This window comes from Pygocentrus nattereri, chromosome 1 (assembly GCF_015220715.1).
Source record: "Pygocentrus nattereri isolate fPygNat1 chromosome 1, fPygNat1.pri, whole genome shotgun sequence".
Lineage (NCBI taxonomy): Eukaryota > Metazoa > Chordata > Actinopteri > Characiformes > Serrasalmidae > Pygocentrus > Pygocentrus nattereri.
In genome coordinates this window covers 54,559,650-54,577,032 of record NC_051211.1, presented here as the reverse complement: position 1 = coordinate 54,577,032, position 17,383 = coordinate 54,559,650, and the positions used below count along the sequence as shown (strand labels likewise).

At 42.5% G+C, this 17,383-nt stretch overlaps 1 protein-coding gene across 3 annotated transcripts in view; it reads left to right on the top strand.

The window, feature by feature from the left end:
- The window catches only part of slc26a5 (solute carrier family 26 member 5), a 32,529-nt gene that overhangs the window by 12,904 nt on the left and 2,242 nt on the right, over nt 1-17,383 (top strand). For 2 of the 3 annotated variants that reach the window (XM_017715381.2, XM_037547512.1), the window contains exons 6-18: nt 641-805; nt 1,056-1,208; nt 2,933-3,015; nt 3,120-3,267; nt 4,193-4,306; nt 4,590-4,667; nt 5,803-5,898; nt 6,597-6,703; nt 8,936-9,005; nt 10,052-10,144; nt 10,313-10,345; nt 11,104-11,232; nt 13,593-13,802. In XM_017715381.2, the coding sequence (XP_017570870.1) occupies nt 641-805; nt 1,056-1,208; nt 2,933-3,015; nt 3,120-3,267; nt 4,193-4,306; nt 4,590-4,667; nt 5,803-5,898; nt 6,597-6,703; nt 8,936-9,005; nt 10,052-10,144; nt 10,313-10,345; nt 11,104-11,232; nt 13,593-13,802 (1,479 nt within the window). The remainder of the gene's footprint in view (nt 1-640; nt 806-1,055; nt 1,209-2,932; nt 3,016-3,119; nt 3,268-4,192; nt 4,307-4,589; nt 4,668-5,802; nt 5,899-6,596; nt 6,704-8,935; nt 9,006-10,051; nt 10,145-10,312; nt 10,346-11,103; nt 11,233-13,592; nt 13,803-17,383) is intronic. The other variant, XM_017715382.2, reaches the window with a different exon arrangement.

The window sequence follows — 17,383 nt, the reverse complement described above, 5'->3', positions numbered from 1 at the left end:
GCGTGTATATGACGTTGGCTAGAACGTGCAGCCACTGTTGCTCTCACTTGATGTTGGTGGTGATAAATTAGACACGGAGTTCACATGATAATGTAATGAATGCATTCTGATCAAGCTTATTTTGTCCACTTGTATAACAGTGCACTGCTTTTTAAATGGGGGGGGGGGGAATCTTTCTTTAGAGTCAAATTTGAACAGATAATACAAATGCGATTAATCGCGATTCGTTTTGTTAATCATTTGGCAGCCTTACATTATATTATAATGTAAAACAGATGACTTTACAGCGATATCAGCTTCATCAGCAAGAATATAAGCCCAAGGAACCTTAAAAGCAGCTGATTTTTCAGCCAAATAACACCTTTGATCTTACTACTAGGCCTGTATGGGTCTAAAAACATATATTAGCCCATCAGGACACATTTACCCATTTCAGCAATGCTGTTACATCCAGTTTTTGCCAGTGTGTTTTAAATTTTAAATGCTGTATTGTCTTGTTTTTGCCCTGTTAGACGTGAGATCTGGTTCTATTACTTTTTTTAGTTTATTTAGTTATTAAATAACTAAAATGAAGAGGCTTTGATGGCTTTCATGTTGTTCCATTTTCAAACATGGCTGGTTTTGTCTTACCTCTCTGCAGCTGTTCCTTGGTGTCCTGCGGTTCGGCTTTGTGGCCATTTACCTGACCGAACCACTAGTGAGAGGCTTTACCACGGCGGCTGCGGTGCATGTGTGTGTCTCGCAGCTCAAGTATTTTTTTGGGGTTAAAACCAAGCGCTTCAGCGGGCCGCTGTCCGTGGTGTATGTGAGTGACCTTCTCATTTAATGACCCATGCTCTGTCTGCTGTCTGTAAAACTGCCTCCTGATGCTTCATGTGACCGTGCTTCCCTGTGGACACGGCATTCTTTCTGTTTTCAGAACAATTAACCTTTTAACACATGACCACGAGGCCAAGACTGAACCCACACATCCTCAGTATTTATGTCTTACGGTAAACTTTCATTTTCCTGATATTTTAGGCTTATAGTTGTTCTGTTTCCTTCATTTTGTCCAGAGTCTCATCGCTGTCTTTAAAGACATCACCAGCACTAACATCACCACTCTCATCGTGGGATTGGTGTGCGTCGTGTTCCTCTATGGTGTGAAAGAGATCAACGAGCGTTTCAAGAAGAAACTGCCCATCCCCATCCCTGGAGAAATCATAGTGGTAATGCCTTGCTTTTAAAACTAAATTCAGTAGCTAAAGTACTTGCTTTCTCTATATGTGGCCACTGTCGGCTGTCCATAACGTTCAGCCACCTAAGCACGTTATCTTATCTGGGCAGTAAGTGTGTGTATGTTTGTGAGAACATTACATATAATAAATGCAAATAAACATAAAAACAGCACACGGTACCGAAGTGAGTAGAGTAGCCTAAATCAGTACTCAAGTAGAAGTATTGATACTTGGGTACAGTAATCACGCAAGTAAGAGTACCTTGAAATAAATAGAGTAAAAGTACAAAAGTATCAGGTCAAAAAAAACTACTGAAGTACCGAGGAACTTCTAGAACTGCAGTGTAGTGTCAGCCCCGAAGCTGAAGACTGGGCAGCTCTATTGTTCAGTTTTTCTGGATTGTTTGGTCTAAAATAAAATGCTAAAGCTCTAAAATCTGACGTCCCGCCAATCACGAAGCAGTACAGATGCTGTCAACATCAAAACGGAATGAAATTAAACACAAAAAAGGAATTGGTAACTAAATACGAATGGCTAAAAGTAACCGAGTCGAAATTACTCATTTACTCGCTGAGCTACTTGAGTATTTGAAAATACAAAGTATAAATTTGTACATGTACTTGAGTAAATCGCTGCTGTTGGAAGAAAAACCTTGTATCTCCATTTATTTATTTATTTATTTATTTATTATTTATTTTTTTTTTGTCGTTTTTCAGTTTTTGACATCGTTTGAAAGTAGCTGTTGCCTTTTATATTTTATGTAAATTTCACGATGAACGGACCAAAAGAAACGGCCCAAAATGACCTGAGAAAAATTCCGGTTCCATTGACTTGCATTAAAAGTCAAGTAGGTTTTTTCCTTCTCCTGTAAAGTTCCCGTTTTGGAGATACGAGGTTATGAGGTCAGCGAAATGTAACTCGTTACTACACAAATCTGACGCATGTTATCATGTGTACAGTATAGACGCCCCCAGCCGTGACGTGGAATTGATAAATACAGCACCAGCTCATCTGATTCATTAACGTAAAGTATTGATTAGTCACAACTGCTTATATGATTGATATTTGTTATTTGTATTTATTTTTAATATTACGTTTTTTTCAAAGCAAATACATCCATATTGCCCAGATATACTGTCATATGCGAAAGTCGAATTGTGGATTCTTTTCAGCAAATTTTATTGCGCAATTTCTATTTAGTTGCTGAGTTTAATATATTGGAAAAAATATATATAAAACAATGTGGCCTGTGCAAAAGTTATGTTTTATCATTCTGTCCAATATATTAAATTCAGCAAATAAACAGCAACTGTGCATTGAAATGTGTTCTCTGTTCTTCTTTTTCTTAATTTCACTTAGAAAATAAATATTTCACTTAGAAAATCGACTGTACAGCTTTTTAAGTAGAATTTTCTGTAGACCTGCATGCATACACTCTTAAACATAAAAGGTTCCTAAATGGTTCTTGGCTTTGATGTTCTTTGAAAAACTATAATTGCTTTAGATGGGTACAAAGAAGTTCTTTTGAAGTTAAAGTTCCTGAAATTACAAAAACAGGCGTTGTAAGATTCTTTAGGGAACCAGATGTAGTTATTCACTAGCATAGAACTGAAGAACCCTCTTCTCTGCACCTGTTTTTAAGAGTGTATGATGTAAAAAAAGAAATGTTACTAGACAAAATCAGTTGCTTTAAAATGACCTTCAATGTTTTTAAGGTGATCGTGTCCACCGGGGTCTCGTACGGGATGTCTCTCTCTGAGAACTACCAGGTTGATATTGTGGGGAATATCCCAGCAGGGTAAGGACAGGTGATGTTTACCTTACAGCTTACCTTGTTAAATGACGAAGTACGTCTTGTAAAATTAACCGTAAGGTTCTTGTCTTCTTTTCAATCCTCTCAAGACTGCAACCCCCCTCAGTTCCGGATTTCTCCATCCTTCCTAACCTGGTCGCGGATGCCGTCGCTATCGCCGTTGTGGGCTTTTCAATGGGAATCTCCTTAGCCAAGATCTTTGCTCTCAAGTACGGCTACAGTGTGGATGGAAACCAGGTAATGCATCATTCACAACTAACAGGAGGGATCTGCTGGTCTGGGAACAGTGGTGGACGAAGTACACAAACCATGTAGTTGAGCTAAATTTGAGACACCAGGTAAAATATTCCTCCAGTAAAAGTAGAAGTTCCTCCCTTTAGACCTCCACTTGAGTAAAAGTACTAAAGTATTTCCCTTCAAATGTACTTAAGTATAAAGTCATATCATATCACAGATGAGCTCCTTTACCATGTTGATCTGTAGGCGTCTGTTCATAAACATAAACCAGCCCAAACTCATTTACTATAAAATGAAATGGAGTTTGTAGAAATTCAGAAAAAAGCCGCGTCAGTCTCGACTGCATATGTGGACATATTTCTATATTGAGCTCTATTTACACAAAGTTAGGTTAGTTCATCATTTATGTTGAACAGACTCTCCCAAAGTTTTACGCTGCTGCGCTGACGTTGAACCGCGTGCTGCACTGGGTCGGTATGACCAACAGGTCAAAACCAGCTCTAAACAAAGTGACCGCTGGGCCCTGATTGGTGCTCTGGCTTTGCGCTTCTTTCATTTTGACATGTTACGTTTTTATACACACAGAAACCAAAAGGAACGACAGATTTCTCAAAATGTAGGAGGAAAAAGTCGGATATTAGACTCTGAAATGTAGTGGAGTGAAAGGAAAAAGTCCAGAACGGAGAAACTTCAGTACAGAGACACCAAAAATACTAAAGTACAGAAACTAATTACATTTACTCAGATACTCAGTTACTGTCCACCACTGTCTGGGAACATTCTCATGGGCAGAGTGATGGGTAATGTTTATAGCTTGGGTGTGATCTTTTTTCTCGTAAGTGTAGATCTTATGTAATGGCATCGTTTTTTATGGCTCTGAATTTGAGCCAGTGTAATCTGATGATGATCTGATTTGTAATGGCAGGAGTTGATCGCTCTGGGCTTGTGCAACTTCGTCAGTTCCTTTTTCCAAACTTTCGCCATCACTTGCTCGATGTCTCGCAGCTTGGTGCAGGAGAGCACTGGGGGAAAGACTCAGGTAACAGTATTACAGCGTATACTCAACTTCTCATCTTCTTACTTCTCAGGGTTGGACCTGTTTTATTCACTTTGCCAGTTTACATACTCGGAGGTTACGGGCGTTTTTGGACAGATGTGCAGATAAGAAATCATTAGATTTAGAGCTGCTTTGTTTAAAGTGGCGTGCCCTGTAGTCACGGCCTCATGATGGTGGCTTAATTGCTGCTGTTAAGCCATAAAGATGAGATAATGAGGCTTTGCTTCCGTTATAATTCACTTAGTTTGTCTGTCTGTGACCGTAGATTGCTGGATTGCTGTCCTCCCTTCTGGTTCTGTTGGTGATCGTGGCCATTGGGTTTGTATTCCGGCCACTTCCACAGGTAGGTGACCCCTATATCTTTTATATGGGTTGCAGAAAACAGTAGCACATGCAGTCTTATAGAGGAGTTTAAACACCTCTGGTTTCATTGTTTTATATGCAGGCCACATTTTTCCCCAATAAATTCAGCAAATAAACGGTTAAGCAATTAAAATGCAGACCAATGTTTTCTCTGTGGAGGATACGACAGCGGTTTAGGGCTTTGAATGGAGAGAGAGATGAAGCCCCCGATAGCCGTGTAGACCACCCTGCCTGAGGTTCTCCTTCAGCAACACAGACAGACGGTTTCCTCCGAGTCCGTCCGGCTCTTTATTCTAGATAAACACTTCCCTGCTCAGCTGGTTCAGCCGGTTCTTACTCTAATACCAGGCTGGTGCTGATGAGCAGGAGAGACGGGGAGGCTGAGTGTTTCTTTATGGGGGAATCGATATGAAACTGCAGCTCCACCAACTCAACGCCCCTCATTTAACACCAGGAGGTGCTGCTTCACTCCGCAAAGCCTTTGGCCACAATACTGCAAACTTTTCTGGTATTAATGCCACTTTAATGTCGTAATATTATGACTTTTTTCTCGAAGTCTGCTATTTTATTTTTAATAAGTGGCCCTGAATCGCTGTCGTAAGAGTGCGTGTCAACGTATTTTCACTTGGAAAATTGGTGGATGCTGTGAAAAATGTACGTACTGGAATCTCTCATTAGGCTGAAGTGATTTCCAGAGGTCATTCAAAACCATGAACACACTAATAGAATATCACTAATATTCTGTTAATATTAGCCCGTTTCACAATGTGCTGCACAACAGTCCCCAGCAGGCACTGCAGCATAGTGTGCAGCGCTTGCATCCAGTCACATCACCAAACCAGCAAAAACACCTAACGCAGTTCAGCAGCTTGGAAATTGAGCCCCAGTCATAATAAACTTGCACCAAAGAAAAGATGCCAGGGGTCTAGTTGAAGCAGATGGGAAGGTTTAAGACTTGAGTTCCTGGGGATATTTAAATTTGGGATATTTTAAAGTATTCTTGAATTAAAAACGAGTGAATTATTGTAAGTAAACTGTGAGCTGAGGTTAATGACGTCTGTACACATGATCACGGCGCAGCTTCACGGACTGTTTCTCGTGTCTCTCTTTTCCAGACTGTGTTGGCTGCGATCATCATGGTGAATCTGCTGGGCATGTTCAAACAAGTGAGAGACATTCCTGCTTTGTGGAGGACCAGCAAAATCGAGCTGGTGAGTTTTGTATGTGCAGGTCTGCAGGTTTTTATAATAGATGAGATTTTAAAAACGATTTATTTGGTCACTTCTTAAAGCAGCCCAAGTTTTTCTCCATCATTTATCCATACCTATGCTTTTTGCAGCTGTCCTGAAGGTGAGAGGTAGAAATGGATACCAGTGCTTGCTTTAAATCCGAGTAGCACCTTCTGATGTCCTGAAACTCAATTAAGCATCTTTAACAGGCCTGCACTGCAAAAAAAAAGCATCTTATCAAGTGAAATGATCTTGAATCTAGTCGATATAGCAAATATTTCCCATTTTGAGATGGTCGTGCACTTATAAGGTTATTTACCTTATTTCTAGACATTTTATTTATTTATTTATTTATTTATTTTAGGTCGTTGTTGTTTAGTAGAATTATCTCACTATACTGACATAATTTTCCTGGTTGGAAGCGCATTTCTTGAAACAAGATCAGCCAATATAGTGAGTTAATCTTGCATAATAAAATGACTTAAAACACCAGGAGTACGTCTAGGAATGAGGTAATCTGAAATTAAGCTCACGCCAATCTCAACAGGGGAAATATTACGTTTAGTGACTATATTTAAGGTCATTTTAAGTGACAAGATGCCATTTTTTGCAGTGTGACGTAAGCAGTTCCTCCACCCCACGTTTAGAATCACTGCTATTTGTTGTATTTTTATCCTAAGACAATCTGGGTGGTGGCCTTTGTGGCCTCAGTGCTGCTGGGACTGGACTACGGCCTGCTAGTGGCGATCGGATTTGCCTTACTTACTGTCATCTATAGAACACAAAGGTAAGAAAAGTAGTTCTGACTAGATGCTGCATGTATGTGAACCTGTTTTACATGCGGTAATATTGGGGTAAACAATATCCTGAACTCAGAGAACTGGTTCATGAGCATTGTGGTTAATAATCGCTTTAACAAGCTCATCAGTTGCACACTTTTATTATTTTTTTAAACCAACATTCCTGTAGATGTAATAAGGTAAAAGTTAATCTTATATCAGGTGAAGGAGAAGTTAAGACTATAATTGGCCAATAAGAATATGATTAAAAGCCCCATATTTCACATTTTGCTTTAAATTTGATCTTTTCCCTTTAGGTCCACTTAGATTTGTGTGGTTTATGTACCAAAAACGGCATTAATATATATGTACATGACTATTTTATAACCGCTGGATATCACTTCCTTTTTTTTAAAACAAGAATATATGTATATTTTCTTTGTCAGAGGAAAACCTCACATCTCCGAAATGGTAACTTTACAGGAGAAGGAAAAAACCTACATTACTCTTCATTACTTTTCATGTAAATGGAACCAGAATTTTGTCCGTCATTTTGGGCTGTTTCTTTTGGTCCATTCATCATGAAATTTAGACAATGTTAAAGGCAACAGGTACTTTCAAATTATGTCATATATGTATATATATATGTATATATATATATATATATATATATATATATATATATATATATATATATATATATATATATGTGTGTGTGTGTGTGTGTGTGTGTGTGTGTGTGTGTGTGTGTGTGTGTGTACTGTATTGCCCAAAGTTTTCACTCACCCATCCAAATCGTTCAATGGCCACAGGTGTATAAAGCCGAGCCCCTAGGCCTGCAGACTGCTTCTACAGACATTAGTGAAAGAATGGGTCGCTCTCAGGAGCTCAGTGAATTCCAGCGTGGTGCCGTGATCGGACGCCACCTGTGCAGCAAGTCCAGTCGTGAAATTTCCTCACTACTAAATATTCCACAGTCCACTGTCAGTGGGATTATAACAAAGTGGAAGCGATTGGGAACGACAGCAACTCAGCCACGAAGTGGTCGGCCACGTAAAATGACAGAGCGGTCAGCGGATGCTGAGGGGCATAGTGCGCAGAGGTCACCGACTTTCTGCAGAGTCAATCACTACAGACCTCCAAACTTCATGTGGCCTTCAGATCAGCTCAAGAACAGCGTAGAGAGCTTCATGGAATGGGTTTCCATGGCCGAGCAGCTGCATCCAAGCCTTACATCACCAAGCGCAATGCAAAGCGTGGAATGCAGTGGAGTAAAGCGCCGCCACTGGACTCTAGAGCAGTGGAGACGTGTTCTCTGGAGTGACCAGTCACGCTTCTCCGTCTGGAAATCCAGTGGACGAGTCTGGGTTTGGCGGTTGCCAGGAGACGGTACTTGTCTGACTGCATTGTGCCGAGTGTAAAGTTTGGTGGAGGGGGGATCATGGTGTGGGGTTGTTTTTCAGGATTTGGGCTCGGCCCCTTAGTTCCAGTGATAGGAACTCTTAAAGCTTCAGCACCAAGAGATTTTGGACAATTTCACGCTCCCAACTTTGTGGGAACAGTTTGGGGACGGCCCCTTCCTGCTCCAACATGACTGCCCACCAGTGCACAAAGCAGGTCCATAAAGACACGGATGAGCCAGTTTGGTGTGGAAGAACTTGACTGGCCTGCACAGAGTCCTGACCTCAACCCCATAGAACACCTTTGGGATGAATTAGAGTGGAGACTGTGAGCCAGGCCTTCTCGTCCAACATCAGTGTCTGAACTCACAAATATGCTTCTGGAAGAAATTCCCATAAACACTCCTAACCCTTGTGGAAAGCCTTCCCAGAAGAGTTGAAGCTGTTATAGCTGCAAAGGGTGGGCCGACATCATATTAAACCCTATGGATTAAGAATGGGACGTCACTCAAGTTCATATGCGTGTGAAGCCAGACGAGCGAATACTTTTGGAAATAGTGTGTGTTTATGTAAGTTCATGAAGGCTTGGTCAGTGGTATGTTCTGAAACTTTAGCTGTGTTTACATACCACATCAAACTCTTTTATTTAAAGGTGTGGAAAGTGAGGAAAATGAAGTTTTCAGTGAAATGGACCCTTTAACATGTTTTATTTGGTAATATAGTAATGCACTTGTAACTGTAGGGTGTGTAATTTCATGTTATGGTCATGTTTTGGTCATGTGATATGGTTTTGTGCGTGTTAAAGAAAATATTTCCCTTAAAACCGATCCTGTTTTCTAGCCCCAGAAGTGTTATTCTTGGACAGATCTCAGACACCGGACTCTACTGTGATGCTGACGAGTATGAAGAGGTAATACACAGCTCTGCGGTGGACCTTACTTTGTTTAGCTGAAAGTCATTGCAAACCTAATATACGGCATTATATAGCAAAACGAATGAATCTTAAATTGTGTTTATTTGCAGTTGTTCCACGTCCGTTTATTTATGGTGCTGTGCAAAAGTCAGAGACCCTTCATTTATTTAATTTCCACTCAAAGCAGCCTTTAAGTTCGTCTTTCAGTAACTACATAGACTATCAGATGTGTCGGTGTTTAGTGTGTCCACTCCTTTCAGGAGACTCTGCAGCCACACCTCCGAGGTTCAGTCTTAGAAGTTGGTTTAGTGTTTTCCGCTTCTCACTGTCCAAGATGGACAAACACCTGTGGATGTTCTCAGATCTGAAGCAGCTTGATTTTCTGCTCTCTCTCAGAGATGAAAGCTTTAAGTGCTGTTTATCTGATGGGGTAGTTTTGGTGTCGACCAGCTTTTCCAGGTGGTTGTTAGGAGCCACGTTTTCTCTCTGGCTTTTGACCATTTTCAGGTCCAGTTTTCCTTTAGGCAAGTGGAAAATGAAAAACTTGTACTGGAAATGAAATAAATGAGGGATGGTATGTGACTTCTGCATATTAATGTAAGGCTGTAGTCCTGTACTCTCTGTGTGGAGTTTGCATGTTCTCACCGTGTGTGTGTGTGTGTGTGTGTGTGTGTGTGTGTGTGTGTGTGGGGGCTTCCCCTGGGTTCTCCGGTTTCCCCATACAGTCCAAAAACATGCAGTCAGGCCAATTGGACATGGTAAATTGCCCTTAGGTGTGAGTGAATGTGTGTGTGTCTGTCTATCTGCCCTGCGATTGGCTGGCAACCTGTCCAGGGTGTGTCCACCCAATGACCGCTGGGATAGGCTCCAGCACCTCCCACGACCCAGAAGGAGAAGCAGCTTAGGTGTGTGTGTGTGTGTGTGTGTGTGTGTGACTGTATGTGATTCTGAACCTGTTATTGACAGATTTACTGTTATCTTTCTTTGTGTGTTGTTTGTTTGTTTGTTTGTTTGTTTGTTTGTTTGTTTGTTTACCTATTCAGGCTGCTGAATGTTCAGGGATTAAGATTTTCCACTCAAATTCTTCAATCTACTTTGCAAATTGTGACCTGTATGTGAACAGTCTCAAGCAGAAAGTAAGTCTGCAAGTCATTCCCATCATTATTTAAAATTATTTAAATTAATGAAAATGCATCAGCCATAACATTCTGACCGCTCCACTTACTGTATAGCTGCACTCTGTAGTTCTAGTTACAGACTGTAGTCCATCTGTTTCTCTGATACTCTGTTACCCTGTTCTTCAGTGGTCAGGACCCCCATGGACCCTCACAGAGCAGGTACTGTTTGGGTGGTGGGTCATTCTCAGCACTGCAGTAACACTGACGTGGTGGTGGTGTGTTAGTGTGTGTTGTGCTGGTGCAAGTGGATCAGACACAGCAGTGCTGCTGGAGTTTTTAAACACTGTGTCCACTCACTGTCCACTCTATTAGACACTCCTACCTCATCGGTCCACCTTGTAGATGTAAAGTCAGAGACGACAGCTCATCTGCTGCTGCACAGTTTGTGTTGGTCATCCTCTAGTCCTTCATCAGTGGGCACAGGACGCTGTTGGCTGGACATTTTTGGTTGGTGGACTGTTCTCAGTCCAGCAGCGACACTGAGGTATTTAAATACTCCAGCAGCACTGCTGTGTCTGATCCACTCAGACCAGCACAACACACACCAACCCACCACCACCACCACGTCAGTGTCACTGCAGTGCTGAGAATGACCCACCACTCAAATAGTACCTGCTCTGTGAGGGTCCATGGGGGTCCTGACCACTGAAGAACAGGGTAACAGAGTATCAGAGAAACAGATGGACTACAGTCTGTAACTGTAGAACTACAGAGTGAGACTATGTGGTCAGTGGAGCTGATGAAGTGGACAGTGAACTATAAAGTAGCTAAAATGATGAACTATATTGTAAAAGCACCAAGAAAACTAGTAGCATGAGCAGAGTGACCACAGTAGGGACAAATATTTTAGATGTTAGTGACTTAGAGGTCAGATGTGTGTGTTCTTGTTCTCAGTTGTCTGACTTCTGTAATTCCAGACAGGCGTTGATCCAACACGACTGCTGGCTGAGAGAAAGTCTCAACGGAAGCATGCGAAAACGAGGAGTGGAGATAAGAAAGACTCGAGTCAGAGTCCTGCGCAGAAGAAGAGTACAGTTGCCAAACTGGTATGAGTGTTTTCTTGTGTACGGTACTCCTGTGGTCTTAACTACTTACAAGGACACTGAGGTCAGGATCTCTGTAGTTTCAGAAGGTTTTTGTTTTGGCATGTATCTCCATTCATGAGACTTAATGAGGAAGCGGCGCCGATTTGGCCTCAGAGGCTCAGCAGTGAGAAGAACATGTACACGATTTACTAAATAATTCTTATTAAGCTGTAATTTGTTCTTAGTGAGCACTGTCGCTGTATTATGGCCAGTCGGAGTCATTGCCCCTTTCGCCAAGCTCTGCCTTATTTTCCTCAGCCCTCCAGTGAGGTTGCCCTCCAAAAGCTGTTCCTGTCCATCATTGCCTCAAGCCTTCAGCTCCTTATCAGTGCCCATCGTGTCTGTAGAACAACACAAAATCTCTCTGCAGTGTCAAAGGGGTTTAATGAGATTCAGTGGGGAAACGGCGAGGAGGCTACCCAGTCAGCAGTGGCAGGTTCTCAACTCGCATGAAAACAGCTGTGGCCACAGGTTTAACTGCCCGCTCGGTTTATCTCTGTACACGGTGCTCTGCTTCGCAGGGATGCAGGTACACAGCAAACACACTAAGATAAAATACAGCATAGCTATGATACAAGTGTGAGAGTTTATGAGGATGATGAACAGACTATGCTTGTAAAATGCAAAACTTATTATTTTATTTATTATTTGGGTGACTCATGATGTTAAACCAGCTAAACCAGCATGCTTCATGCTCTTTTGTTGGCACTATTGGTAATTAGCAAATTGATGGCAAAATATCAGATATAAATTCCGAAAGCAGCAGGTTCTTTTGGCTGTATCCTTGGCCTCATTAACTGTATGAGTAGCCTGACGATTAGAAGGGATGTGGTAGAGAAAAACTTTTATAATGCATTTTTAATATATGTGGGTTTTATTAATCAGTGAGACGCAAGAGAGAAAAAGAGACAAGCAGAGTGGGAGGTGTATGTGATTAAATCAGTGTGTATATATACACACACTTACACACACACACACACACACACACACACACACACACACACACACACATATATATAATTACACACACACAGTACTGTGCGAAAGTTTTGGGCATGTGAACAAAAAATTTTGTAAATGTACCTCAGCAGTGAGTCTATCACAATACACATTAGAATAAAGTCGTATTCATAATTCAAATAAACAGAAAAACAATAAAAAGTAACAATTTCTCGGGTCCATATTTTTCCTCGACACCTTCACAGCTACACTTCAACTATGAGAGAATATGAGAAAAAAAAAAATCCAGGAAATCACACAAGATCCTACAATGTGATTTCCTGGATTTGTTTTTCTCATATTGTCTCTCACAGTTTCATAGAAAATTACAGACGTCTCTCGTCTTTCTAAGTAGGAGAACTTGCACAATCAGTGGCTGACTACAGTGTGTGTGTGTGTGTGTGTGTGTGTGTGTGTATGTGTGTGTGTGTATATATATGTATGTATATGTGTGTGTGTGTGTGTGTGTGTGTGTGTGTGTGTATATATGTATATATGTGTATGTATGTATATATATATATATATATATATATATATATATATATATATATATATATATATATATATATATATATATATATATATATATATATATATAATCATTATTATCTTTTTTTCAAATAGAATAATAACAATTTTCTCAGTAAATAAACACAAACTACACAAACAAACAGATTCTGAAAATGTGTCCTGGGTGCCTAAGACTTTCGCACAGCACTGTGTATGTAGTCTGAGCTTGTTTTCAGCAGGAAATGTGCTAAAAACTAGTTCTTGGCCTAACAAATCACAATTGCTGTAACATAAGATAAACCATTTAAGTGAGTCCAGTCCAAATTTAGCTTATAGGCTGTTGGTAAAGCACGCGTCTTCCGAGGATGCATTTCAGCTGAAAATAAACATGTAAAAAATAGTTTAATGATTAACTAATACAGGGTAGCTGGAGTCAAATCAGTTAATGGAACAGTAATCGCAGTTCATGGAAAAAAGTAGGGATGGAAAATGAACAAACAAAAGGAAAACGCACAGTTTCATGAATCCTGAATCCTAGTTATGGGCCTGAACACATGGAGGCTGAGGGGAATAGGCTGTGCTGAGGGTTGAGAGCTCACGTGTTCGAGCTGCATGTCCTATCAAGTGTCCGCACTAAACTGTCCAGGCTACAGTTACAGCTATGTGGAAAATCTCGCTGGTCGCTCACTGTCAGGCATCCGCGTGTGGTACAGGCTGTGATGTAGAGCTTGGAGTTAATGGGTGATTCATTATCTTCATATGAAACCTGTGTTTGAACTTCCTCTGACGAATTACCCTGCCTTTGTTGACAGGACATGGAGCTGGGTGTGGCTCATGAAGTGCTGGACGAGGCCGAGAAGCAGGTGGACGTGCTGAGTAATGGCCAAGTGGCTGAGGCCCAGGCCGAATCGGACTCTGAGGAGGCTCGCTTCCTTCAGCCCCTGTGCCCTGTCCATTCCATCATACTGGACTTTACTCCTGTGAACTTCATGGACTCTGTAGGGGCCAAGGCTATTAAAGCTGTAAGCAAACACTTTCAGCACGCATTTCATAAACACGGATCCACTTAGAACCATTTGTCACTGTGGAATTAGACCTCCGCATTTAACCCATCCAAGCAGTGAAACACAACATACATGCACACTAGTGAACACACACACTGGGGGGCAGTGAGCACCTGCCAGAGCAGTGGGCAGCCCTATCCATGGCGCCCAGGGAGCAGCAGGTGCCTTGCTCAAGGACACTTCAGTCAGCTGAGAGGATCGAACCGGCGACCTTCCGGTCGCAGAGCTGGTTCCCTAACCTCCAGGCCATGACTGCCTCATTTAGATCCATTTTGGATAATGCCAGTATTTTTTCATTTTAATGGCCTACTGCCTCACTTCACTGGAAAATGGCCTGCTGTCGGCCACCCTGGAAGCTTCTTTCAGTGTCTGAGGGTGTATTAAGTTTTTTGTAAACAACCAGGGCTGAACCAGAATATTGGCAACAAGAAACCCTCCAAGTTGGTGCAGGTAGCAAAATAACAGACCTGCCAACCATAAACGGTGAACATGATTATATATTTAGTGGTTGGTTAGTGTGGTGGTTAACACCTCTGCCTTCTACGCTGTAGACTGGGGTTCAATCCCCCACCTGGGTAACCACCCTACACTATACCAATAAGAGTCCTTGGGCAAGACTCCTAACACTGCCTTCGCCTCCCTGTGTAAACTGATCAAACTGTAAGTCGCTCTGGATAAGAGCGTCAGCCAAATGCTGTAAATGTAAATATTTGCAATAGTACTGTACAACAGTAGTACAACAGCAAAACATAATAATACCAGAGAACGATTCTCTCACCACGGCAAAGTGCTGCCCACTCATCTGTAGCAGAAAAGTGTAGATCACTGATGTAGTTGGCAGCAGTGGGGTGTCTTGTCTTGTGAGCAACGAGCTAACATTGCAGTTAGCAAGCTGGCTAACTTATCGATTCCTAACAATGAATTGAACTGAGAGTAAAGATAGTAAGGCAGTCTCTTGACTGACTGCTTGCAAAGCAGTTTCTTGTGTTTGTTTATAGCCAGTAGGGATGAAATATTAAAGGTTTGTGCAGTTTTTAAGGACTCTCTCTGTGTTGGCGTTGGGCTCCGGCAGGGTTGTGCCCTGTCTCCACTCCTGTTTGTGACATTCATGGACAGGGTGTCAAGGTGTAGCCGGGGTCAGGAGGGCATTGTGTGTTGAGGCTGGAGGGTGGTGTCTCTGCTATTTGCAGATGATGATGTTCTTTTGGCTGGATCACATGGATGCCTCCAGCGCTCGCTGGAGTGGTTTGCAGCCGAGTATGAAGCGGTTGGTATGCAGATCAGAGTCTGAGTCCAGGGTTTTAGCCCGGAAAAGGATGGCATGCCCACTTCAGGTAAGGGGAGAGGACTTGCACCAGGTGGAGGAGTTTAAGTATCTCGGGGTCTTGTTCACGAGTGATGGGAAGAGGGATGGTGAGATCAGCCGCAGGCTGGGACAGGCGGCAGCAGTAATGTGGTCACTGTACTGGACTGGACTGTAGTGGTGAAGAGGAGCTGAGCCATAAGGCGAAGCTCTCTGTTTACTGGTCGGTCTACATCTCAACCCTCACCTGTGGTCATGAGCTGTGGGTAATGACCGAAAGAATGAGATCCCGAATACAAGCGGCGGAAAAGAGCCTTTCGCATGGTGGTGGGCTACACTCTATTTGATAGGGTGAGGAGCTTGGTCATCCGGGAGGAGCTCGGAGTAGAGCCGCTACTCCTCCTCCTTGAGAGGAGCCAGCTGAGGTGGTTCAGGCATCTGATCCGGATGCCCCCGGACGCCTCCCGGTGGGGGTGTACCAGGCATGGCCTGCTGGGATAAGACCCCGGGGCAAATACTACTGTGACCAGAATAGTAAGCTAGATAGTGTACATCTTGACCAAGGTGCTGATCCAAGGACCCAAAGTGAAAAACGTCATCACTTTAGACCAGGGGGGTCAAACTCAACCACTAAAAGGACCGTGTTAAAAACATCTCAGCAAATTCATGGGCCAGATGTTTTTATTTAATGTTTACTTGGCAGTTCGCCTGATGACCGCTGGGATAGGCTCCAGCAGGGAGACCCTGAGGGAGAAGCGGCTTAGAAAATGTGTGTTTGTGTGTGTTTACTTGGCATTTTTCATGATCCGAACTTGTTTATTCAAAATATGCCAATTGCTTGTATGTCCTGCACACAAGCTCGAGGCAGTTTTTAATCTCCTCAAACAGATTTTAAACCCACAGAGACTTTAATTCATAAAATATACTTGGACAAATATCGCAAACAGCTGAGAGGAAAAAAGCCTAGGACTGATGTATAAAATGATTGAGTAGAAATGTTGTTGCTGACACGGAGCTGATTTAAAGTGTAACTAAAGAAAGGAAGGAAGGAAAAACGACTAAATTGGACTGTGAAGTGGAAAACGAGCGATAATAAGTGGAATTTTGTCTTGATACTCTGCTTAACCGCCGATGGGCCGACAGTGGTCCACTATCCTCTTGCTGTCACGGTAGGCATTGGATACTTATACCAAAAATAATTCTAAATAAAATAAAGTTTCTGGTAGTGTTTCTAAAACTGTCTATCTGCTTGAACATCTGGCCCATAGATTGTTGGGGGAAGAGGGTCAGAATGCATACTGTGCATGCTGGGGGCTGTAGTGCATCTCGGGGTGAAATGAGCAACTAAGAATAGAGAATTAAAATATCTTGTTTTCCGAATAGGACCGTCATGGGTCTGACTGGGCCAGCGGGCCTTGTCACACGTGCCAAGCTTCAGTCCATGTGGGCCAAAACTCCGCCTCATCACCTGACACACCTGATTCAGCTCATCAGCTAATTATCAAGGCCTTCATGAACCGAGTTCAGAGCGATAGATGAGGGTGAACGCTGATCTCCGCAGCACTTCGGCCCAGAAGGTCCCCACCTTGGCAGGATTCAGCACTGCCACAGTCCGCCAGGGGTTAAAGACGGCATTTTTGTCTGAGCTGTGGGTGCTTGCGCCACCTGCTGGTCACTTTTTGTTAAATCAAGAGTAAACACAAATTGAACCTTGCCGTGTCGGTCATTTGAGGTGCTTGACCGACCCTTCTTTAGTAAGCCTACACAAGTCGTTTGAGACATTGCAGCTGTTATCAAGCATGGCAGCAGGCATACAAGAGCAGCCTCCCCTGGTTATCAGTGTCAAAAGGAAATATCTTGTTGTGCGCACCATCAGCGCACCGTCTGAGCTTGTTTTCAGCATAGCAGGAAATGTGGTCAGACCACAGAAAAGGCTGCTTTCTGGCTAAAAACCTGTTATTGGCCTAACAAATCACACTTGAATAGGCCACAAATTGCAGTAAAATAGGCTGAACCGTCTAACTGAGGCCAGCCCAGCGATGTTTATAGGCCATTTTAATTTAGACACAGGCTGTTGGTAAAGCACTCGTCTTCCGAGGGTGTGAGTGAATCATGTTATCGTCAGCACCATATCGTCGTTTGAGACTGATACACAAAGCCACGGCTTCTTTTTGAGCCCGTTTGTGCATCGTTAACACGTAAAGATGTACGACGTGACCTAAAACCGCTCGACGTG